At 30.4% G+C, this 25,514-nt stretch overlaps 3 protein-coding genes across 4 annotated transcripts; 1 reads left to right on the top strand and 2 right to left on the bottom strand.

Moving 5' to 3' along the window:
- Positions 1 to 4,593: 4,593 nt before the first annotated feature.
- Positions 4,594 to 8,333, top strand: LOC106771049 (F-box protein At2g27310). Of its 2 annotated transcripts, XM_014656935.2 has the most exons (3): positions 4,594 to 4,886; positions 6,458 to 6,605; positions 7,056 to 8,333. In XM_014656935.2, the coding sequence occupies exon 3, from the start codon at positions 7,072 to 7,074 to the stop codon at positions 8,191 to 8,193; it is 1,122 nt and encodes a 373-aa protein (XP_014512421.1). In that variant the 5' UTR covers positions 4,594 to 4,886; positions 6,458 to 6,605; positions 7,056 to 7,071; the 3' UTR covers positions 8,194 to 8,333. The 2 variants fall into 2 exon arrangements, with proteins under 2 accessions (XP_014512421.1, XP_014512420.1); XM_014656934.2 differs by lacking the exon at positions 6,458 to 6,605 and having other exon boundaries at positions 4,595 to 4,886.
- On the bottom strand, positions 8,228 to 9,357 carry LOC106770427. The gene is made up of 3 exons (XM_014656236.1): positions 9,007 to 9,357; positions 8,525 to 8,584; positions 8,228 to 8,425 (listed from the first exon to the last, which is right to left on the bottom strand). The coding sequence occupies exons 1-3, from the start codon at positions 9,355 to 9,357 to the stop codon at positions 8,228 to 8,230; spliced, it is 609 nt and encodes a 202-aa protein (XP_014511722.1).
- Positions 9,358 to 15,225: 5,868 nt separating this feature from the next.
- LOC106770426 (aluminum-activated malate transporter 14-like) lies at positions 15,226 to 18,542 on the bottom strand. The gene is made up of 6 exons (XM_014656235.2): positions 18,241 to 18,542; positions 17,982 to 18,122; positions 17,456 to 17,734; positions 15,913 to 16,025; positions 15,664 to 15,807; positions 15,226 to 15,580 (listed from the first exon to the last, which is right to left on the bottom strand). The coding sequence occupies exons 1-6, from the start codon at positions 18,539 to 18,541 to the stop codon at positions 15,242 to 15,244; spliced, it is 1,317 nt and encodes a 438-aa protein (XP_014511721.1). The 5' UTR covers position 18,542; the 3' UTR covers positions 15,226 to 15,241.
- Positions 18,543 to 25,514: the final 6,972 nt, after the last annotated feature.

Genomic DNA, 25,514 nt, shown 5'->3' with positions numbered 1-25,514 from the left:
AATAGTCGACAAAAATAAGAAATATAAAGTTATTTTCAGTTATCTAACATAACTATAATAATAAACTTTATATACAAGACAACTAAGCAAAACTATATACATTCTAATTATTCTAAGGAAAACTAAACATATGTTGATCCTCCCTCCAAAGCTTGCTTTATATTTACATCATTTCTCCCTCTGCTCACTCTCATCGAATGATCATAGCCAAAACATCAAAGCACTAGAAAAAACCAACGAAACATAAAGAAAATGGTAAGTTAGATATAAAACATGTCATATTACACTTAAAACATTTCATACATGAATCATATATCACATGAATTAAACCAAACATCTTAAACATGTAAGGACCTATACTAGAGACTATCCGAATTTAGTATGAATGTCGAACTATGGCGGGTTGTTCACTTGTGGTGGCCTCTACTGCTTTGCAAAGTCATTACCAATGGGTTTCACCCTACCATACTCACAAGGTTAGTCTGTACCATGTCTTAGGCCATATAGGAAACACCTAAACTAAGACCTCCTGCTACTCTCATCACATGTGTCAATTATCTCTACTTGAGAATGAATGATCATTACAGTATCAAGATAACCCCTAAGACTGAGCTCCTTACATTCATAATAACAATACTTGAAACCATCACCAAGAAGTCCCTCATTAGAACTTATTTTCACAACTTTTAAACCATTGAAATAACTTTACATTAATATTTCATACAAACATATGAGATCACTGAACATTGTTAAGACCTCGACAAGTGTACTGAATCGTTCAAGTAATATAAAATGGTAAGACCAAGTATCGTTTCCCAAGAGACTCGTGTAACACTAGTTAATTGCATGATTAATAACTCATTTAGATTAACGAATATACGAATAAGTGCAACAAAATAAATTGACAAGGAAATAAAAGTGGTCTTTGGCATCCAGAGATGCTTAAGAGCGGAAAATACTAGAATTGGTACGAAATGACAATATTAAGGTTAGTTTTCACCAATTCACTCTTGTGCATACACAATTTCATCTCCTCTCCATCAATTTACTAAAGTCAATCCACAAAAACACTCTAGCCCTAATTTCTTAGATGAAAGAACCTAGCTTTCACCTATTAACTATCAATCTCTTAATTAATTAACAAGCAAAACCCGCATTAAGAACTAGGATCTAAGACAACAAGTGTATCATCTCTCATCTCTAGAATCAATGAACCACTAGGAGTCTTGTTTCAGTTCCAGATTACACAAGATACATTCCCATACCCATGACTCAAAGATCAAGCCATGAACATCTCTATTACATGCAAGCTTTAAGATTGGAAACAAAAATACTAGCAATTGATAGGAAAGGCATATATATATATATATATATATATATATATATATTTGAATCATTCAACAAATACACAAGAGTTCATAGGTTACAACTAATCCCAATTTGGCTCTCCATGTCCATGGAGATCCTTAGAGCTTACAACATGACCAGGCGAGGTTGCGACGCAAATGGCGCTCAACGCCCCTGAATGGGCGTCCGGGCGCGAAATATCAGCAACAAATAGTGCTCAGCGCCACTGCTAAGGGGCCCTCAGCGCGAGCACACCAGAAATCAACTTCTATGCAGTTTGTGCAAGTGGCGCTCAGGGCCCTAACCTAGGGCCCTCACCCTGACTTTTCTACACTGCATCTTTTTCTCTTTTTGTGCAGATATGCTTGCTTCTTGTGGTTGGTTCAACTCTATACATTGTTGGAGATTCTTCCAAACACATTATTAGCTACAAAATAAGGGGATTATAGATGAAATTACATCAAAGTAGCTCAAAACACAATTATTCATAAAACTAAGATAAAAGAGAGGATTTAGCAAATTATAAGCTAGAAAAGAGTTGATTTTGCTACTAAATTGATTCTTAAATAATGATAAGAATTAGCATTATGAAAACATCCATAAAAGAACCACGAAACCAAATAAGTCATCAAAAACCACACAAAACCCATTTTTGAAAACACATAGGGTAGCGCTTGGGCGCCCAAAGCTGGTGCTCAGCGCCCAAAATCAGAGAGCTAACGCTCAGGCACCCAAGAAGTGGCACTCAACGCCAAGATTCAAGTGAGTTAGCGCCCAGTCGCTATGACATTGACACTTAGCTCCATGACAGATACCAATACTCTTATAGCATGACTTTAGAAACTCTCTGCATAACTTCCACTAATCCCTAGGACCCCCTAGACATTGAGAAACCTCAGAAAACACACCTCTAACTCAAATTGACCAATTCAAACCAAATCCACTTCTCTAAATTACCCAAAATCATTTTTACGTATTCTAACACCAATTTCAGCAAACCAAGGTTACAAACAAGTCATAAATGACTCAACAATCAACCCCAAACTATCCTTTCTATCATAGACCTTCTAATTTGGAAACTCACTAGTCAAAACCCCTAAAACTAGCTCCAACCGAGCTAAACTCCACATATCAACCACTAACCACTTTTTCATCGGATTTCTACCATTCTCAAAGTTCAACTAAGTTTTAATTCACCTAAAGGCATACCTTAAAGTTCAATTTTAATTTAGACTTACTCCTTTTAGATTTTTTCCTATCAAAACCCTTAAAGTACCTTTGAAAAAATATGGTAAAAGCACTATAATGACTACCATTCTATTCTACATCACATATCAGATAACTCTCATCCTAAACAAGTTATTAAAGACCCAAATAATTGTCACACACCATAGATTCTCACTTTAGACCAAGATTTCATTAAGTTACCTCTCAAACCTCCATTTAAACTTCAAAACCCGTTGATTATCAACTCATTACTCCACAAACCTTGCAATCAACTCTAAACATCAATATAAGTCCATAACATAAAATCTATAACAGATATAACATCAAAATTTGCATCACACTAGAAATTAATCACTCAAATATTCAAATACACTCAATCAAATGAACTAACACTAACATAATTATTGGAATCGTGATTAACTCAATTTAACATACATACAAACACCAAACTCACACCATAAACTTAATTCAAAGTTAGACAACTAGTTTCCTTTACCTTACACTGAAGCTATGGTCTCTACGAATGCATACCCTTTGTTTCCCGCACAAGGAACTCTAGAAACACCTACGAATCACCTAATTGATAGAAAAGAGTCCTTAGGATCTCAGATTAACAAAGAATTAGGAAAAGAGGTCATGAAACACATGCGATGAAAGATCACTATGCATAATCTCAAACTAAGAATGAAAGAAAAAAATGAGTCGAAACTTACTTGGTCTATAACATAATCTGATCAGAAGTGGAGATTACTTAGTTCCTAGAAACTTCATGATCGTCAAATAAATTATCGAGAAGTCATATATCTTAGAGAGAAGTAAGAGGAAACCAAGAGAATAAGTTTTAGAGAGATGATTTGTGTTTTAAGTAATGAGACAAGTTTAAGAAATAAAAGTAAAATATATGTTATTTAATTTTATTAGTGATCAAATAATTATAAATCATAAAAAGATAAAATTAAAAATGAAAAAAATAATATGATTTTTTTTTACTTTATATATAAAGTTATCATTTAATAATTTATTAAATGACCAATTAATTAAAAGTTAAAAAAGAATAAAATTAAAAATAAAAATTAATATAGATAAATTTATTTAAAAATAAAATAAATGAATAAAAAGGTAAAATAAATATTATGTAATAGAAAAGTAAATATGATAAAAAATTAAAAAAAAAGAGTTAATTAATTTTTATGCATATTTTACAACAAAATAAATATTAAAAAAATTAAAAATATCAAATGAGTAAAAAAATTAACTTTTTGAGACACTTGTCAATAAAATAAAATAGATAATAAAATAAATTTATTAATATATTTTTTTCTTATATCAAAATAAATATAAATAAAAAGAATTAAAAATATTAAATGACTAAAAACTTAACTTTTGAGATTCTTATTAATAAAATAAAATGAATAATAAAATACATTTTTAGTACTATTTTATATTATAATAGATTCTATACTTTTTTATAAAAATAAAATGTAACAAATTATGAGTTAGTAAAATATGAATGTTCCATTTAATAGAGAGAAAACTAAGATAAAAAGAAAGAGAAGAAAATCAAAAGACATGTTATTTAGTTAAAAAAACAAATGAAAAATAAGATAAATTTATTTTTTAGCATCTTCTTTTGTTGATCATCACTCGTGTGGGATATTTTAACAACATATTTTTCTTAAAAGAAGCAATGAAACCATAAAATTTTTCATTAATACCTCCAAATCAGCTTAAACAAATGAGAATCATTCTCTCTAATTCTCTTATTTTCATCCAATGCACTGTTCCATGGTGCAAGCAGAGAGACTAAGTTATTATATTTTGGTGGAGTCTGCTTAATAAAATTCAAATTTAATCAACCGGATAATTAATTGTTTCTTTGTGACGATTTCGTGCATAACTAAAATGATCCAAGTGACAACTTGCGTTTACAAGATTTTTTTGCTTAAAGTACTTTTGGGACGTGGCAAAATCTGTGTGGTTAATGGAAGGGGCAGTGCATGGCGTTCACCTCAAGAGTTGAGTATGAAATCGTTGACCTCTCATGCTGTTGCTCCTGTGCTTTCAAGCATTAGTTGAGAACAACTAAGAACCAGAACACAAGAACAGTACCCCAAACCCAATGGATTGTGACCCTTAAACCAATCTTCTTACATTATTAATCTTCGGAAATCCTGGTATTTTCATCTGGGGTTTCTTCAAAATCAGTTCTTTTTATCTCGTTCTTTATATCTCCTTCCCCATTTGTTCTTGTCTCGCTTCTTCTGTTTTTAGCATCTTCTTTTGTTGATCATCAGTCATGTGGGATATTTAAGGTATGCTTAAGTTAGATATTTCCCAACTTGTAATTTTGTTATGCTTAAGTTAGATATTAGCACTTCTGTTATTTTCTCGTAATTTTTACATTCTGAATTTGACTGCATTTCTGGTTATTTCGCATATATAAGGTGGCGTTTTCAAGCTTGTTTATCTTTATGGGTTGTTTATGTTTTATGTTTAATAGGAGGGAGTCCTGTTGTTGGTCAATTTGTAATGTTGAACAGATGAAGTAAAAGGGTATTCTGTTGCAGTCATATAAATGGTTGCAGGTTACTTATTAAGTGCGTGTTTCTTTAATGGTTAAGACCCAATTGTTAAATGGTTGTCTTTCACAACTTTTATTCGAGTAGTAGTTTGAAGAGTCCAAAGGAAAACAAAATGCATTGCAAAAGTTTCTTTCTAAACTTAATGTATGAAATGCAGCTCAGACATACTTAGCTTGATGGCTTTATTGCGGATAAAACTTTGGTGTAACACTTTTGGTGCCATTTTCTATTTATAATTAGTGTTTTCTAGTCTGCCTGGTTGTATGTAAAGAAAGGAAGGGAAATGTTAGATTTTAATTGAAGAGAAAGCGGAAAACAGAAAAATTTAGATTTCTTTTTTCTACAAGTATTTCTTTAATAAAGGGGAAAGATACATTATTACCCTTTCTTTTCTTTTCTATCCACCAAAAGTTTAGAGTCTGAGACTTCAACTTTAACCAGAGAATAGTACCTAAGCCACCTAAAGTACCGTACTGAAATTTTGTTCTTTCTTTGATGGTTAACTTGATACTTTAATCATTGGCATCTGTTAAACGCTAGGTTTGGATTTTTCAACTTAGTTTTTAATCGAATTGAAAATTTCTATAGTCAAAATCTGTTCTGAAATTTCTTTCATTTTTAGTGCTAAAACTGTGGGTAACTATTAATATTTAGTATAATTAATAGTCCCAGTAAAGGAAAATGCTTTCATTTACTGTATTTCTCTATTGATGTTTTCCTTTTAATGTTTGTTTTTCTCTCAATTTTATTTTTGACATGTTTCAAACAAAATCCTCTGAATCAAGTTCAGTGCACAGCTTTTACAAGCCAGAGTTCGATGTATGGATTATCTTAGAAATCTTGGTTTCTGATACCTCGAGAAGGTCCCGCTATCAATTAAATGCAAACTGACCCTCATGGATTTGTGACAAGTGCATGCTGATCTTGCTGTTAAGATGTCAATTGAATAACTTATGTCATTGGAACGCTGATCTCCAACATTCTATTTAGGATATCAAAGTTAACAGATGATTGATATGGAATTTTCTTCTTGTGTGCCTAGTATTGAATGATATGTTATAATCAGTGTCTGCTCTGCTATATAGTGTTTTCTCAAAGTCAAACCCCTGGCTATATGATGAGAAGAGAATGTTAATTGAAAGGGATATAGTGTACCTTTGCTACTTTTTATTACTAATTTAATTTCTCAAGAACTAATTCAGTGCTGATAGTATCATCACAAGTTCTAAAACAGAGTTATGGCTTTACTAGTCAATAATAGACACTTAAATAGCAAGCTCCCCTTGCATTATTTCGTGCAGGCTTTGAAGTAGTATCTGTCACTAGTTTACACTCAATCAGATGTTCTGTACTGGAGTATCTAAAGGAGACGTTATTTGTTATTGACAACAGCAAGATCTACAGTTCTTCCTGTGTTGCAGGCTGTATTGATACAACATGCCTTATTATGTTAGTTTTTAGAAAGCTCGGATTTATTTTGAATTCCAACCTTTTTATTCGCAATTAAGTTCTTAGATTACTGAAATTTTATTAACTTTATTCTACTTTTAGAAACTTCAGCAGGTCAATTACTCCCCCAATATAACAGTACTAATATTTCCCTTTAAAATAAAATTGAAGTAGTAGCTATTTTAATATGACAAGTTTATGCTATCTTGTAGTCATCAATGAAGTTTGGATTGAGTGGTTGCTGATGTTGGTGGTTGGCACTGATAAACTAACTGGTTTCCATTGGTCCTCATGAACACTATGTTAGGCTATGTCTTTAGAGAATTGAGATTACCATGTTTCCAGAACATTAAATTATGCTCCATTATTGGCTAATGTATTAAAAAGGTTAACCTGTTTTATCTACATTTCTGTGTTAGTTATTTTGATTTGAATTATGTTCTATGACAGTCACAGGATTATTGTTATGGCAGTTGCTCCTGCTGAGAGTATTGCCTCACTGAGTAACGACCTCTTCTACGACATATTAAGACGTCTTGACGGCCTTACGTTGGCTTGTGCAGCTTGCACTTGTACATCATTTTGTTCCATCTCAAAAGAAGAGATCTTATGGGAAAATGTGTGTTCTTCTATGTGGCCTTCAACAAACAGGGAAGATGTCAAAATTTTAATATCTTTTATTGGTGGATTCAGAAAATTCTACGCAGATTGTTTTCCTCTTATTGTTATGAAGGAGGTTGGAGAGTATCAATGGAACAGATATCATGAGTACCCTGATGATTGGACTGAGGCTGAATATTATGGGGATATGAATGAATTAGAAAGCATCTCTCCATCCGATTTTGTTTCCATAGTGGATATCAAGTTCAAGGAGAAACCAATCTGCTCCAAAGTTCTATGGGGAATTCCAAACTCAAATGGCTATAATGGGTGGTTCTACAACTGTCCTTTCCGGATTGATCTTCTGAGTTGTGCTGATAGAGATGATAACAATGATGGTGTGGTTACCCTTTCTGTTTCTGATGGACTGCCACCAATTACTTCTATGGAAAGGGAAAAGAAAGATGGGAAGCTGTGGCGGGAACTTCGTGATGGTCTCTTGCTTAGTTGGATCATAGTAAACAAGAAAATTAAGCAATCTGCTAATCTTGCTAGCTGGAGCCCTCTAGATGGACAGAGACATTGGCCAACAGATAAGGATTTTGTCTTTCGTTTTGGATCTGTTCTCTCTGCCAAGGACGTTCTTCCTTCTCAAGTAGTGCAGTGCATCTTCATTATGAAGTTTAGAGTTGTTCACACTGAACAAGAAGGTGTTCAAACAACTCTTAGATCAACAGAGCTGAGTATGCAGTTGGAAGACATGGAAGGTGCTCATGTTAATGGGAGGAAAAGTTTGCTTATTCTTAAGAAAGCACTTAGTTGCCGAAGAAGCACAAATTACAGTGAAGTACTTGAATCTTGTCTTGCATACTCAAAAATGCAAAATATGTTAAAAGAGGAGAAGATTAGAAACGAAAGTAGGATTGATACAATTTGTATTCTAAGTAGCATTGTTGCTATAATGACATTCTGGTACTATGTTTTGTGATGTGGTAAGGCATTCCTCATTTTACTGAAATAAGCTAATGTTGATCTAGCAGCATATTATCAGCTTTGGCACTCCTCTTATGTAACACAAGATTCCAAAATAAAGTAAATATCAAAGACAGCTCCATTGCGAGATTTGAAGTTTTCTTGCTTTGAACCTTTTGCAAATTGACGGTATCAGCAGGAGCTGGTATTACCAAAGTATTTTGACTATTTGGAAGCTCTTTCATGTTCTTCAAATTTTGAAATTTAACTTATTAATATGACAATTTATTCACTTTACCTACCAATTTATGTACTTAGAGATAATCTTCTCCAAAATAAGACATTACCTTAGCTACTTTCTTTTTAACTTCCCGAGTTAACTTAATTATGTCTATGTGATCTAACACCTGTTCAAATGTTTATCATCTGGCATACTAACGCAGGAATATAAACTTATCAAACTTGACCTTCTCTTGATTTATACTAAAAATATATCTTCTCATATCAAATTAAGTTAATTAAATCACGCACTTTGCTAACTTTATCACTGAAGCTTTATCTTTCTGCATGTAATTAAGTTTGCCTTCCACAATAAGTAAATTAATCATAACCCAAAACAACATAAGCAAATTGAAATCAAAATGAGAGTTGATCATGTACGAATAGAATAGGTAGTATTTGACTTTTACTAAGCATTTTTGTGGTACACAAACAGATTTATTGCTTACAAAGGGTTTTGGTGGAAACATGAAAACGAAACTCCAACAATTCTGTATCTCTAATCGTCAAATGGGTACTGCTCATACCTGATCGTACAATCATGCAGCACCGAGCGAGCTCCTATCCGTTTGGGACATGCGTTGAACATGGCCGTTTTGGCAACACCAAGACAGGTTTGGCAGTCAGAGGTTGTGAGATTTAGGTTGCAAGCGGCATGTCCGTAGGCAAAGGCATTAGGATATGGAGAAATATTGTAGTAATCGTAATTTTTCTGCGTTGGAGTCTCTCTCTCCAATTCTCCAACAACATATGATAAACTGACAGCAAAAGGATCACCTGAGGTGTACCCACCAACGTTGCACAGAACGGTAGTGATGTTCGTGTTAAGAACACTGTCAGCAACACTCCACAGGCACAGCCAAACAATCGTAGCTGCTGCAATTTCTGAAGAAATGCCCATCTTAATACTATGCTCTTCGATTAATTTCAACGACACAGTTTATAATTTGTGGGTATGTTTGAGTCTTCTTCTTCGATTTACTTTTAATTTCTCTTATGATCAAGTTGCAGTTAGCGTGATTGTCTTCATTAGCGTTCCAATATTCAAGAGTGACTACTTAATTATCCTTTCTTGGAATAGATTCATTGTCCCCTTTTTCTTATAGTTCTTTCTGTCGGTTAGTTAATAAGGCTTTTGCCACTATGATTAACAAACTAATAGTTGATTATTGAGCAAACAATATAAACATGTGCATTATTAAGATAAGAAGAGAAACGACAAAAGTGGTTTGAAAATAATTAATACTAGCCGTTTTGGTCTACTATTTAAGAAAAGTAAAGTAATCCTTCTACGGACAAGTTGCAAAAGAAATTGGATTACGTCTATTATATTATAATTTATAGTAAAATTAAAATCTATTTAAACTTATTAGAATAACATTAATAATTTTAATACACATTTGTAAAAAGAATTACTTGACTAGTTAAATATAAAAGCTTTCATATTTACTTTCCTAATTAGAGATGATAAAATCGGTCCATTTCGTTTGACCCATTACATCACTCAGGTTCATTTCGCTTCAACCATCAATTTGGTAGGTCAAAAGTAGAACGAAACAGTGTCTTATATATATTTTTTAAAATAAAAAGTTAATTTTAATTTTTTTGTCTTTATTATATATTTTGAAGAATTAAAATATATAGTAATATTATAATTAAATTGTTAATAATTACAAATTAAAGTTCTAATTAATAATTATAATGTAATAATTTAACAAAGATAATAATTTCTTTTATTTATTTGATTAAAGATATTAAATAATTAATTAAAACATAAAAAATATTCATAGTGTATTTTAATATGTACATTTGTATATAATTAAAAAGCTGAAAAAATTAAAAAAAATTAAAAAAAATGAACTAGTAGGTAGTCTTCTGTTCGTCTTTTAGTGGGAGACGAGTTAAAATTTTCAACCTATGTTCTTATGATAGGCTTGTCCATCCTGACAAACTTTTAACTGAACAATAATAAACTTAAACTTAATAATTAATATTGTCTATTAAAAAAACAAAAGACTAACTTACTATTAGGATTAAAATTAGTTTTTATTTGTAGAAAGAAAACCTATTGGATGGACCTCAATATAGTGTGTGGGCATTTAAGGATTAGGTTCATAGTATTAAAAACTTATTTGTAACATCATAAGAGAAATACATTTGAGAGTTTGAATAATTATTTTTGTGAGAAATTTTCTTCTAATTTATTAGTAGAATTTTTTATTCTTATATTTGAATTTTCCGAATTCAAATTGGAGAATCTTCTTCTATTCATTAATAGCATCTTCGATTTATCAATATTGAATTCAGCCTTCGTCATTTTTTATATTCTTTCGCATCTTTTATTTCGTCAATCCTTTGATTGAAATTATATGTTATTCACATAAAATGTGATTTCTTAGCGTAATTCAAGTTAAACTGAATGTTGCAAATGCATTTCACATAATCATCATATGAGTTAAATTGACAATTGTGTACACTACTTTGCGCGTTGAGTGTGAATTAATGGCTATTAGTTTATTGTGTTTGTTTCCATCTTCTTAGCATTAGGGTTTCTGGTTTTAATTGAAGGAAGAGTTGAACAAGACAGATCTGGAACTGGAATCGTAAAAGGATAGATCAAAGAGAATCAGGAAAAGATAAATAAGCTCAACAAGCAGTTGCTGTACCTCGTTGAGGTAGCTAGTTACGTTCTTCGTTTTCAATTTTGGATCTTGTATTGGGGATTTTTGGAGTTTAAATTATGAATATTGTGGAATTGGAGATGATCGCATTCTTCTTGGGTTATTATGCAGTAATTCTTATTTGGCAATTGAATACTTTTGATGCAGGTACAGTACCTACTAAACATTATTTAACATTTTCAGCGCTATTTCTTTGTTTTTTTTTAATTTTATTTTAAACATTATTTAGGAAAAACAAACAATACTTAATAATGACAAAATTGATGGTTACTTATTTTTTTATTTTTTATTTTTATGAAAGAAGTGTTTCCGCTTTGTCTCCCAATCTTCCATAATTTGTTTCATACGAGTGTGGTTTGTTGGTTATTAGAAATTAGGCTAAGGTGTTTGCACATTTGGATTAATGAATTCTAATGTAATTGAATATTGAAACAATTGGAAGGGTCATTATGACATAAAAACTTTATGGGATTCACATTACTAGAACAGAGAATTATCGATCTTCAATTAGTAAGATATCATATACAATGACTTTGTATAACAAAAATAAGCATCTAAATCATTAATCTTGAATTAACATCTCGATAAGCATGCTATGTGTGAAAGTATGGAGGGCTTGTGTGACAATATAAGTCATTAAACGTTGGATGATGAATGTTAAGGGAGAACAAAAAAGGTAGAGAACAAAGAGAAAGATAAAGCAACTCATTGTATTAATGTGTGAAAAGAAAAAAATGCATTATTATATTATGTTTTTTAGTACAAGGGAATAGGTGTATACACACAACAAAGGTGATAAAAAACATAACAGAAAATAATGACAATATGAAGCGCTATCGATGGACTAGATAAGTTTGTTGTGGAGTTGATTATGCTTATAGCTCCCTTAAGTGGGGAGTATATATCAAGAAGTCCTAGCTTGGACATAAGATTATTGAAAGTGGCAGGACGAAAGGGATTTGCAAAGATGTTAACTTATTGGTGATGAATGCTGATATGAAGAAATTTGATTAGGCCTTGCTTTATCTTTTCTCTAATCAAGTGACAATATATTTGTACGTGTTTAGTTGATATTTTTCATTATCATTATTTTTATGATCTTTATTTTTATCTCTTGATAATTTTATTATTATCTTTTTAAATAATGAAGGGTTTATTAAATAAGTTTGGAAGGATAAGTATTTGGTTTTTATTTGTGAAATATTGTGTAGATAAGTTGAAGTCTGAGATGATTCAAGAATATATCAAGGGTTACTAGTTACAATGTATTCAAGTACAAATTTTTATGCTTAATTAGTTGAGCACATTTTGTCTAAGGGAGAGACGATAGGGAGACACTTAGGAGGTTGGAGATAGTTATCATCATCATCATTATTTTCATTATCTATCCCTTTTCCAGTGTTCGGATGTGTAGGAGTAACTAACTCCCTTATTCATTGAGGTTGAGTTTAGATTTACTGGTAGAGTTAAAGAAAATGCCTTGTCTAGGGTGTTGTCTCAGATTTCAAAATATCCTTATAAAAGCTCGATGATGTAGATTTGTAGAGGTAGCAATAAATTGATTTAAATAATGGACAACAAAGGCAATATCCAATTTGGTGTGTCAGATAAATTAACCTGCCAATAAGATGCGAGGGAGCTGGATCAGGAAGAGGTTCTCTTATTTAGGTAGCCTTTGTTGGGATAAACTTAAATTATGTTTATTAGGTAGAATATTATTTTATGATAGAACAAGGAGATTTTATTTTTAGGTAAGTTGATATTTTATTGTCAGTTTTTTATTATTTGTAATTGGCCCAAGGCCCAATTTGCACCTATTTAAAGGTTGCCAAAGTTTAATAAAAATAACCCACAATGGATTGGAGAGTAAATTTATTTGTGTGGGTCAACGTTATGAGTGTGTATAGTGAGATTTTCCCAACAATGGTATCAGAGACGGGGAGAGGGGAGAGTCAAATACTCAAAAAAAAAAAAGGATTGAGAGAGAGTGAAATATCGAGAGAGGGGAGAGTCAAATTAAAAAAAAAAATATAGAGCTGAAAAAGACGCAAAGTGAAAGGACATTCTACGAGATTGTAGAAGAGTCCACAGCGGTGAGAAGATGGGTCACGTTATGAATGTGTATAGTGAGATTTTCCCAACAACCTTGTGTCTTGAAAAGTTCATAAGCGTAGAGATGAGACATAATCAAGCATTCTAACTTCTTTTAAGATATCAAAAGTGTATGCATGGGAGAAAATGTACACCTTTGTTGATCTATATCCTCTCTAAGAGAGATTTTCAATTTGTACTTGTTTTATAAAAACATTTTGTTGTTTTTGGATAATCAGAAGTGATTCAAAACATTTGGTTGTTTAACTTAAGGAGAGTTAAATGTTATATTCAGTTGGACTATTTTATATCAGGAGTTGTTATACTCATTGTAAAAGTAGGAGTGATAAAACTCGTTGTATCTTTTCAAAGATAGTGGAACCTTTTAAGAGTGTTAAAAGGAGAACTGGACGTTGTTTAGTTGGAGTGAACCAATATAAAAATATTTGTGTACTTACTTTTTTATCCTCTCTCAACACTTCTATTATAAAAACCTACAATTGTATTTTCTTTTCAAATATTATATTAAACGACTATTCATTAAAAAAAGGAAGTTTTATTAAAACACTCCAACAAATATTTTGAATAGCATTTGAAATTAATTTGTGATTTAATCTCATCCCAAAGTTAAAAGTTGAACAACTTACGCAAAAGTCTTTATATTGGACGAAAGTACTATATCACATAGTTGCTAAAAAGTTTTCCAATAACATTATTTAACTCCCCTTCTAATGTTTCCGGGTACTTCATTGACATCCTTTAATGCAAAAATACACCTTGCTCAAGGTGTAAATAAGAACATTTTAAGGAAATGGGTGTTTAGATATTTATAAAGAGTAAACTTCTTCTGACAATACTAGTCTCGGATTTAAAGGTAGACTAGATCATTATAGGTCTTCCTCAAATTCTATTAACTTTGATAAAGTTAGAGAGAGTCTCCAATTTTCCATCTATTTCTGAAAAGAAAAAGATGCGCAAAACTAGAAAGGTAAAAGTTAATCCAATTGACTATCAAAAGACAATATCAACTCTCTTAAAGATTGATTGGATTATAAAAAAAAAAAAACTCCCATCACGATACTTGAACAATAGATACACACTAAGGAAAAAATGTTTATGTTCCTAGACCTAAAGAAGAAAATGAGAAAAATAATGACCTGAAAGAAAACCAAAAAGAAAAGATAGTAGGTATTGAAAAGATAAGTACAAACATTATCTTATCCATTAAAAATGTTTATTTGTTGTAGGCCTCAAACATAATCTGTTCACCATAGGTTAATTGTGTAACAGTAGATACACTATATGAAAAGATGTATCAAATGCATGCTACAAGTCATTCAAACAATTATGCATCCGGGATATTATATTATTTTATTGGTTAATTTGATTTATAATTTTATCTTTAAGAAACATTTTTACAGATTGAAAAAGAAATGTTGATAAATTATTCTTCTCTTTCTCATTCAGATTTTAAACCTTTCAAAACAAAAGATAACGTAACTTTTTTTAATATAATTTACGGTTTGGTCTCACCTCACTTCACTAAAGATGTAATTAGTTAACTGAGAAGATATATCTTATTTTTAGTAAAGGAGATTTTTTCTAATATATATAATTGTTGAATATGAGGGCATAAAAGTCAATTTTTTTTAATTCAAACAGAGCCAATAAGACAACTGTTGTCTGCTTGTTGCCGGCCATTTAAACTTTATTTTGGACGTGAATGTTTCATGTCTCTCTATTCATTTGGTACTTAACTAAAATTTAAGGGGTGGTTTTAAAATATGAACTACTGAAAATCTAGAAAATTTGAAAATCTTAAAATCTATAGATGTTAACATTCATTATGAATGGTAGACTTGAAGAAAATCCAGCTTAAATATGTGGAAAGTAATTAAGTCTAATAATAATACTATTTCTTGGAAATAAAATAACATACATAAAGATATATATTATAAAATTTCTTTTTGTATCTCCTTATATTTATGTGAAGATAATGGATATATATAGCGTTTAGACTAAAGTTGAATGAGCAGGAAAAGCAGCTAGGTCTCCCAGTTGCTCCACCTCTTTGGTAAGTTCTTCTACTTTCTCCACAACTTTCTTCAATAAGAAGACGAAGCTCGCCACTGCAAGTGCATCCATGTTATCAATTGCTGCCATTTTCGACGTGGAAATTACCAAGTTTATCTCTCCTCTCATTGTCTTCAACTTTTCTGATATGTCAGCCTCACACTTGCTCATTTGCTTCATGCTCTTCCCAAGTTCTCGTAGACTCCACACAATTCCTGACCCAATTGCCTCACATGGTTCCATTTCAACACTTTGACTCACCGGTTCCACTTTCATGGCCTAACCAACGAACCATTTCAACCCAAATAACAAAAGTAGTTCATACATTAAGGATTGATGATTAGGTATTTCTAAATACCTACCGTTTCTGAGGCCTGGAGGCAACCTCCCAAAGCAAGAATTATTGCAGCCAGTTCTCGAAGAACGTCTCCAATCTTTAGGTACTTCTCCCAAGGATAGAAAAATCCAAATTTTCCATGCCAGGGTTCCCATTTTGCAAAATTTTCCTGAAACACCGGATATGTACTTGTATCACTGAACATGGAATCAGAATTTCAGAAAGATATGAAATGCTTCAGAATGTATACGTAATGTAATTATGTAATACGTACCAGAACCTCGTCCTTTGATTTGGAGTCCAACAAAGACTTGCAAACACTGAAGCTAGCACCAGGCTTTTTACTTTCTTTTTGACTAACGAATTTGACATATTCCTCCATGCACCCTATGTTACGAAATACAAATACAACCCTTTCATCTTAGTTTAGCTAGTAAATGTCATTTTCAGAAGGACAATGATATTTTAACAACACTGTTTGAATTTATTTTAAAAAAATATTTGAAACGGACCAATCATAAGCTGCCACGTACGTGTTGTTAAAAAGTTGTCAAAGAAATGGTTGTTAAAGAGACTTTTTCCTTTCCAGAATGGGATCAATAATTAGGGTGAAGAGAGTAGATGAACAGAAAAATTACATGGAAACAAAGAGATATATAAAATATATAATATAATATGATGAAAATAAATAAATAAATACTTTTTCCTTCTGACTTTTTTTTTTATTGGGGTCTTCTTATTTGATGGGGTTTGGACAATATGTCCCACTAACATAAAAAGGAATAATAGTTTTATATAAAAGCCAACTCATTGGCTTGTATAACAAATAATTTATCAATTTCATGTTACTTTTATCAAGAAAGTTTGGGTGCCAAAATCTATAGAATTCAAACTTTATGAATTATAAAGTAGGAAAATCATGTTTTCAAAATCATATAAGTATTTGATACTTTATTTTTATTGAAAAAAGTAATTTTTTATAATTATAAAAAGGTAAAATAATAGATATCATGCAGTTTTGTTGGATTTTCAAGATATTATTATTGGTTGTATTCAAGAACTTCTAATATAAATATAATTAAAAGATTTTGTCAAGATGATTCATGATTACAAATAACATTCACATGTTATCTATTTTAAGGAATTGGAATTTCTTTACATAAAAACAAGAAAAAAAAATGCATGTTAAAGAGTGAAAATGTACTTAAATACAATGACATATTTTCAGAAATTATTTTAAAGATATCGAAATAGATATACAAAAATTTTAAAAGTAAAATATACTGAAATTAAAATAAAGTATTTTTTATTTATATATTAATTTTATGTATGAGAAAAAAAATTAGATTAGCAATGACCGCTTAAAACCAATGAAGCTCTGCCCATGCTTAAGTATATAATATTTGATAATTTTTATATTTTTCTGACTCAATCAATTATAAGTACTTTTTATTATATTAATATTAAATATAGTGAAAAATTATATTAAAAAATAAAAAATAAAGTTGTTTAATACAAATAAATACCAACATTTTATTTATTTACTTATCTTCACTTAATCTAAATAACCTTCTAATTTTTTTTTATCATATCAGAAATATTCCTTAACAGAACACTTTATGATATGCTAATATTTACTGGTAGTTCCAAAGTCATCGGTATATTTTAAACATCTCGTTAAAAGTTTATAAAAATCAAAGTATGTTGTTACTATGTAGAATTTTTTATTTTTTTTAAAAGACTGTGACTTATTCTAGTTGAGTACGAAAACTTACTACTGTACTATAGAAAAAAAGAAGAAACTTTGTATCTGCTACCTTGTAATGAATCAGCAATGTGTTGGAATCTAGAGACAATGGAATCATGAAGTTCATCACTGGCCCACAATGGGAAGATCAACAAGTTCACACAAATGCACACAACGAAACCCATCACAATTGTTAAAAGCCGTTCAACTGCTATTTCCCAAACTTTCTGATCTTCAGTGCGCACACCAGACACCACAATCAAACTAAAAGTCAGAATAAGAATCATCACTCCATAATCGTATCTCTTCTTCACGCTTGGGAATAGTCGAAAATATGTTGCAATTGTCCCTGAAATTAAAGTTTGTCACTGACTGCTTAAAGCAAATTTGTAATTAAATATTGCTCCAGATCTTAGGAAAATCTATCTACAACCCAATATTTTTTTCTTACTTTTGCATTTTGAAGTGTTTCTTCAACTGCAATTGCAGCTGCATTTGTCCGAAACTTTTTACCATTGTTTTTATCAAACACAAACTGTAACAACAATTTGAAAAGAATAAACCAACAGTTCAGAGGTTTAATATCAGAAACTTACCAAAGATAAATACAGAAGCACCAATTATAATAGAGTTCCCAACTCCACCAATATTTTGAGCCAAAACTGCTGCTATACAACCCAGTCCACCTCCTAATATAGTTCCCATTCCGCGATTTAAACCTTTGCCTAGAGTAGCTCCTGCATATTATAATGAAATTAGTTTATATGCATATTGCTTAAACCAGTTTAAAAAGGCATGACAATAAGGAGTAAGAGTTAAACCTATATCTTAATCTGTGTTACTGATGAAAATTACCTGCGGAAAATTCGAAGGTGACGACCACAGTCATGATAGCCCATATAGCATTTTCTCCAACTTGCTCGTAAAGAGGATCCAAGAGGTACAGAAGTGAAATCAAAACAAGGGAGATTCCAACTTTGATGCTGTGGATAATGTTTTTAGCGTCTTTCATTTGCTTATCCAAGAGATGGATTTTGTGTTCTCTAAGAAGGGAAAGAACTGGTGGAAGTGAAAATTTAAACGTTTTAGTTGTATTCTTCCTTGGAGCAACATTGTCTTCACCATTTGTAATGGATATTACATGAGTTGATTCCATTGTTTTGTTTCCTTTTGATTATTCAGCAGCTATAGTAGAAGGGTGTTCTATATTTATAGCATGCAACGATCGATATGGAGGATCAAGTACCCTTGAAGTAAGAAAATGAGCATGTACGGCCAACAGTGCACTAATCATTTTTTCTATTACTAAACATCGTGCACTGAGCCTGAGTGGAACACGGTTTGTACACGGATGAGTGTACCATATTACACAGACATCAGGAATGTTCTTTCTCAATCCCTGCCTTACCTTTTTTTTACACATGTTAAAGATCCTCTCTTTATTTTCTTTCCTAGTTTTTCTTATGTACGTAACTACTTAATAGAATCATGTGTATATTAGAAGAAAAAATTGAAATATCTGTAATGCTTACTTCATAGTGTAAGTCTCAATTAGCCAAAACTACTGTTATGTTTAGTTGGCACGAATAACAGTAACAACCTAATTCAGCATGTTATACTGTGAGAAAAGCACTATATTTTGGCGGCCAACAGCAAAACAAAATGGCTTTCACAGAATAATTATATATATATATGTAAGTGATCCTTCACACCACTTTTATTTTGGTTCCACCAGCCACCAAATTCCACGTTTCTGAGTTTCTCTAAGTTATCTCACAACATAGCTATAGCTTAATTCTGCTCCTTCGTTGTAACTTCGTGCATTGCTTTTTGGCACTAATAATTAACACCTGGAATAGAAGACATGTATAGTGAAAAGCACTACCAAAAGATGCTTCACTTTTCCTTAAAATAAAGAAGCGTACGGTAGAGTGATTCGAATGTGTTAACTTAGTCAGCAAAATATAAGATAATGGCTGACACAAAACAAACCATCAACCATAAAACGCGTATTGGTATACACTTTAAAAGCATTTTTAATGAGTTTATTAGAAGAGTCCTTTTATTAATAAAATTACATTTTAATGTGAGTATTATAAATGAATTCTTTAAAGTTAAAGGAATTTTTATATAAATAAATTAATTAAATTTTGAGAAATTTATAGAATAGTATTTTTATTATTAAAAAAATTCTTATAAATATACTCTCATTAATTTTGTGCCACCATATCCCGTTGGACACACAAATAAATACCTACCTTGTTCTTTGTGCCAAATACTACATTTTGGCAATATTTAGTAGAAAGAGATAATTTTGTGCCTCCATATCCCATTGGACACACGAATAAGTACCTACCTTGTTTGTGCAAATATTACATTTTAGCATTATTTAGTGGAAAAGTATTTCCATGAAATCAAAATATCATTCTAAAAAATACAGTATTTCTTTTGAAAAAAAATGTAGGAAAAAAAAGGTGATAGTGAACCATTATGATGAGAAATTATTATGTTACTTAACTAATATCTTTTATACTTATATATATATAATTTAATCAATTCAGTAATAGTACATTTAATGACATTAGTTACATTTTTAGTTTTGAAAATACTATACAATTAATAGTATAAATATTAACAATGTAATACAAGTCATAAATTATTCACACGTTAAGACAATATTATTTGAAAACCTCAACTAACATGGTAATTCTAGACTAAATAATATTTCTAGTTATTTAGGAAGAAATAAAGTTAAGTTTGATGACTTTCTAATTAATTAAAGTCTTGTCTTGTTTGTTTGATGACATTGTTTGGTGAAAGGCCTACTTTAAACATTTATATGCATGCTTAGTGCTTGCTATGTCCCATTAGATGCACTATATTGACGCAATTATGGCCACAATAAATTTATTTTATAATAATTTGTAGGAAAGAGGGTGTCTCTATAATTTTAAAAAATATCAAATTAATAATGATGGGATAAAAATAACGAATAGTTTGTATGATATTATGTTGTTAAAAAATATCAATGATTTATATAGTTTGATTGAGATGTATGTATAGTTATTTTTAACATTTAAACAATTTTAAAATGTAATTAAAAATAAAATATAAATAGGATATATATATATATATATATATATATATATATATATATATATATANATATATATATATATATATATATATATATATATATATATTTGTATGTATTAAATAAAATATATATTATATATATTTCAAGTTTAACCATATAATTATAAAATATGATCATTTCCCGAATATAAGAATCTAACTTCTTAAACTCAAATCATACGATATATAATTTCATGATCTCTATCTACCTTCACATAATTCAATATATCATTCCAACCTAAATACAAAATTAGTTAATTAAAAAATCAAGCTTCAACCATGTTTTTTGTTACTCAAATTTTATTTATCTCTTTTGAACTTAATTACTTATCATATATATTATTAAAAAGGAAGTAAGTTTAAGTGTATTTCATTAACAAAACAAATCAGACGAAAAGCACTTAAATATACCAATACTTTAATAATATTTACAAGGATGATGAATATACAATAAAAAGTTAAAAAAATAAAAACGGAGATCTATAACATTTATATTTTTATTTATTATTATTGTGAGATTTGCAGTTATTTCTAATATTTGTCAAGATGTATCAAATTATAGGAAAATGATTAGTACGTTGTTAGTGTCAATTACGAATACAAAAAATAAAATTTTTAAACTATTGATGGAATTTTATTGATGATATATTGATAAATTTAATATATTGACGAATTTTAAAAATTTAATTATTGAACAAATTTATTATTAATGAAACAATTTATCAATAATATATATTGCATTTGACAAATATTTTTGTAAGTAAAATCTCTTGAAATATATAATAACGACAAATTTTATGTCGATAAAATCTATTAATAATTTTAAATCTTAAAATTTGTCAATAATTTCAAATCATAAAATTAATATATCTATAAAATTCGTAGATAATTTAAAATTTTTATCATTGATGAATTTTTTTTGTCGATAAATCTGTTGATAAAAAGAGCGACAAATTTGTTGTCTAAATATGAAAAATGTATGACCTTAGCCAACACCAGAACCCATCTTCACCTTTTTTCAATTTAGAAACCACCAAAGATTTATTCACCAATATCTCGACACAGAAACCCTAATCAACACCAGAATTAGCCACCATGTATCCTTATTTAACCAAAGTTGAAAACACTAGAGAGAGGAGGTTGCGGGCGGGGGGGAATGAATTGTGTTTTTAAAACTTTTTGAAAATGACATCTGATAGTTTTTTAAAGAGATTGATAGACAAAAGATAATTTCAGACAATGGTGTTCAAAAGGAGTTTTAAGAAAACATTTAAGAAGCAAAGCTATAAAACACTGATTTCATATTAGTTCACTTAACTTGAGCTACATCCAATTCTCTTTTAAGAACTCTTAAAGGGTTTCATTAATCTTTAAAAAAATTACAAATTTTACCTCTCCAAGTTTACAACGAGTATTCTCACCACTCTTGGTTCACCTAGTCAACAATTAGTTTGAGTTTAACCACTCCTTATGTACAAGTATCTAACCTCTTATGGTCATAACCCTAGACAACACATTTCGACTATTTAACTCAATTGAGTTAAACATAAAGTATTTTAATTCTCTTCAGAATTTACAACACAAACAGTGTTGTGAGCTAAGGTATAGATTTATAACTCTTAAAGAGAGGATAAAAACAATGCAAAGAAATATGAGATTTGCTAAGCTTTTTCTCTTTTAGAAGATATTTAGCTTCAAATGTTATATAAGGATAATAAGCTTATTTTGAGCATTCACGAGTTCATTATATTATCTTTCTTATCTTCTCTTCAAGCTTTTATCTATTTATAACTTTTCTTGAGAGATGGTTGTTATACAGAGAAGTTGACTTCAGGAGAGCATGTAGTATTTAAGCGGGAAGTTAGAATCCAGTCTACTTTATAGAGGTACAATGCTTTATCATAGCCTTTAGCAAAATAGAGCTTATACGATGTGATAAAGTAGAAAGCTTCAAGGAAAACATTCCCAAAATGTTCTTCCTTTCTCACAACATCTTTTTTTTTTTTACGCAGTGATTCTGATCATATCTTTATGCTTTAGTGATCTGCACAAATATCAAGAATAAAACGTTATATCGTTAGGCTGTATTAAATATTTTGAAAATTGATAAAACATTTTACCGTTAGGTTGTATTGCGTGTTCAAAACATTTTATCATTTGTCATATCATTAATAAATTCATTGTTTGGTAAAGCATACAACATACATGATCATCAAATAGTGTAAAACATTAAATGCTTTATCAAAGGCTATTTTTTAGTGTTTAACATCATATATTAGACAATATATTTCATAACATGTTTTGCTTGAATTAACGTTGTATTGACTAAAACTTTCTTTTAGCTTCAGTGTTACCATGAGATTGATATTTCTTTTCAAAAAAATGCTAACTTGTTACGCATATCATTTATTAGATGACTTATTAAAAACAATTTTCTAATCTTAGACATTGTTCATAAACTTTGTTAATCAGACAAATTCATTCTAGAAAATGTTATTATTAACTTGATTTTGTTAGTGTTGTCAAAATGGGCCACCCGGCCTGGCCCACCACGGGTTGGTTACTTAGTGAGTCAACCCAACCTGACTCATTTATTAGTGAACTAGAAAAATTTGAACCCGTCTCGACCCACCACAGGTTGGTAGGTTAAACGGGTTGGTTCACTGACTCATTTAATTACAATTTTTTTTAAATAAAAAATTTCAAACTTTTTGTAATTTAAATCTAAATAAGTTTCACTCCCAAAATGGTGTTAAATACAATACAATCAAAATAATTAAAAAAGTACAATACAATCCAAGTAAAATAATTATAAGATAACAAAGTAATAAAAATAAAATTAGGTGGGTTGGTGGGCCAACCCGGCTCACCACGGGGATGAGCCGGTTGAAAATTGACCCGCATAAAAAAGTACATTTTTTTACAAACCCAACTCGGCCTGAACCCGTGAAGGGGCTGGGTTGGCCCTCGAGTTGTAACCCAGTTTGACAGCTCTAGATTTTGTCTATCAAAGATGTTACAAAATATTTTTCTCTTAGACACTATTTCTTTAAAACAACTTTTCATACAGAGCGATATTTTGTTTAGTGCTTTTGTTAAACTTCAAAACATGAGTTGCTTAGATGGTTTTTTCTCTAGACAATCTTGTCTTAAAAAAAGCCTCTTCTGACGATCATACTCTAGCGACGTCGTCGATGATAGAAAATAATGAAGCTGACATTGGACGTGCACATTGTTTTGTTGTCATTGAGGATCTGAATCAATTAAGCTTGGAAGTGATGCAATCTAGACTGAAACCATGAGAGAACCACTATGTTGTAGTTTGATATCATATCTTTACGAGCCACACGAGCACCATTTGAAACAATCACCTGAACAAAAACCTAACAAATGTAGGCTTTATATTGATGTCGATTCACAAATCATATAACGTCGTCAAAGTAGCGACTGTTCATCATTGGACATCCATTGTAGCACCTTGAAGACATATATCGCGAGCCACATGAAATCACCACATATCGGACGAATGTCGCAAACCATCACTGTAAACCAGATTGTTATTTGAGATTTGTCGTTTTCGTTTTGGAATGAAGATCCAATCTTCCCTTTAGAGTGTGATGCCCGTGTAAACGAGGTAAAGGAGGACAAATAAAAAGAAAAAAATCAAAAAAAGAAAAAGGAGAAAGAAGAAAGAAGGTAAAATCAGATCGTGATATTTATCGAAAAAATTTAATAGATTTTTCTTTCGATAATTACCATTAGATTTTATTGACGAACTTTTTCTTTGACAATTATCAAAGATATAAAATTTTGTAGATAAATATTATTGATTGCATATTTATCTATGGATTTCGATCCATTGAAAATTCATAAAAAATATCATTATCAACAAATTTTTAATATTTTCGACAAATTTTAATGGTTAATAATACTTAATTTTTTGCTAGTATACTTAACTATATTCAATTTTGCTCCAAAGCCTTGAACCAAAGGAAATTAAAGGTACGCACTACAAAAAAATTGTGATTCTGCAGAGGTTATTTTGTGGTTATTTATATAGGCTATGTGAAGGGAAAAGGGATGCATGCTTGTAAATATGATGTAGGTGAAATATTATTTTTGTTAGAGGTTGTTATTATTATGCAATATGAATGGATATGTTCTTGATATGCAAATGGGCATGGAATAATCTTTTTTGTATGGAGAATCTCAGCTTTTTAGGTTTAGAAATGGAGGATGAATCCACTGTTCATCTTGTTTATCATTCCTACAATTTCACAAAACTTCATATGTATATTATCAACCAAAGATTAGAAGCAATGGAAGCAGGGGAGTCTACGAACAATTACTTGTTGGACATATACATATTGTTGAATTTTAAAAAAGTAGTGGCGGAGGAATGAGTTTAAGGTAAATAATTGATGAAGTGAAGTTGTTTTACTTCATAGGATAGGAAGCAAATGTGGAGCTATTGATTTCATTTCATGTTAAACTTTCATCTTTGTTAGAGATTTTGTTTAGGTCTTCAACATTAGTCTATATGTTTTTAATTGGTCTGGTAGTTTTTGACAATGTTAGATTTTTTTGGTCAATCTTGCAATGTTATTTAAACATTATGTATTTTTTTTATATTTACATTGTAATTGTCAATGAATGTATGTTATTTTAAATCATCAATAAAATTAATTTTGAATTACTTTTGTATATTTTACAATTTTATATATTTTATTAATTTTTTTATTATTATTTCAGCAAGCTGGTGAATTGAATAGCATATATTAATCACAAAAAATAATGTAAAAAATATAGATATTTTTTGTAGTCAAATAGTTGAAAATAAAGGAGGTTAAAAACTCCCACAAAATAATAGCCAGTAATAAAGGAGGTTTTTATCCTCCGCAGAAAAACCTCCACAAATTGAATGTGATACCAATTGAAAGCCCCCGCAAATAGATTGTGGCGACTCAAACTGCGACGGTTTGAAAAACCTCCGA

This window comes from Vigna radiata, chromosome 8 (assembly GCF_000741045.1).
Source record: "Vigna radiata var. radiata cultivar VC1973A chromosome 8, Vradiata_ver6, whole genome shotgun sequence".
Lineage (NCBI taxonomy): Eukaryota > Viridiplantae > Streptophyta > Magnoliopsida > Fabales > Fabaceae > Vigna > Vigna radiata.
Note: the sequence above shows the minus strand (reverse complement) of the source record. Positions and strands in the feature narration are given on the sequence as shown.